The sequence below is a fragment of the Egretta garzetta genome, unplaced genomic scaffold (genome assembly GCF_000687185.1).
Source record: "Egretta garzetta isolate BGI_Z169 unplaced genomic scaffold, ASM68718v1 scaffold34, whole genome shotgun sequence".
Classification (NCBI taxonomy): domain Eukaryota; kingdom Metazoa; phylum Chordata; class Aves; order Pelecaniformes; family Ardeidae; genus Egretta; species Egretta garzetta.
Window position 1 is genome coordinate 4,565,437 of NW_009259586.1, and position 673 is coordinate 4,566,109.

At 46.7% G+C, this 673-nt stretch overlaps 1 protein-coding gene across 1 annotated transcript in view; it reads left to right on the plus strand.

Annotated features, from left to right (window-relative positions):
• HID1 (HID1 domain containing) overlaps positions 1-673 on the plus strand; it is a 20,532-nt gene that overhangs the window by 15,282 nt on the left and 4,577 nt on the right. Inside the window, 2 exon segments of the mRNA XM_009637772.2 lie at positions 1-34; positions 534-670. The exon segment at positions 1-34 is cut by the window's left edge and continues 16 nt beyond it. Of these exon segments, the coding sequence (XP_009636067.1) occupies positions 1-34; positions 534-670 (171 nt within the window).

Here is a 673-nt window from a genome sequence, read left to right on the forward strand (position 1 = left end):
CCAGGGACGCTGAAGACAAGTTTGGTGGCTACTCCAGGGCAGCTTTAGTTTACCTTTGTAATAGGGGAGAGGTTTGTTTTCTCTATGAGATATAGTGTGGACTCACCCTTTCACTGGGTGTGGGAGAGATTAAGAGTTTACAACTGTGAATGACTTGCTGCCTTTCAGTCTGAGTTTCAGATCAGTTTGCCCAAGCTGATCACAAACAAGTCAAAGTAAACTGTCTTGAGTTTCTCTCCTCTTAGACTTAGTCTCCATGTGGCCATTTTTCCTAATCTTGACCTTTTGCCTCAGTTTAACTATATCCATGTGAACTTGTATCCCTCTTACATCAGGAAGCATTTTCCTAGAGACAAATGAACCCCATTGGGGTGGTGAAATCAAGGCTAGATCTTGCTTCTCCTGTTGAAAGGAGAGTGTTTCAGATGTCAGCAAATGCATAGGGTGTCTGTGCCTGGTAGGGCAGAGAAGACCCCCCTGCTTTCAAGTGTATTTAATTCACTTGTGTTTCTGAGCTTTTTCTCTTTTGAACACAGGAATCGACAAGCTCACGGAGAAGTCACAGGTATCAGAGGATGGGACCATGCGTTCGCTGGAGCCTGAGTCTTCACAGCCTCCACCAGAGGGTAACCTGCCCTCAGCTGTGAGCGATGGGGAGCCCTGGAGCGGGGTA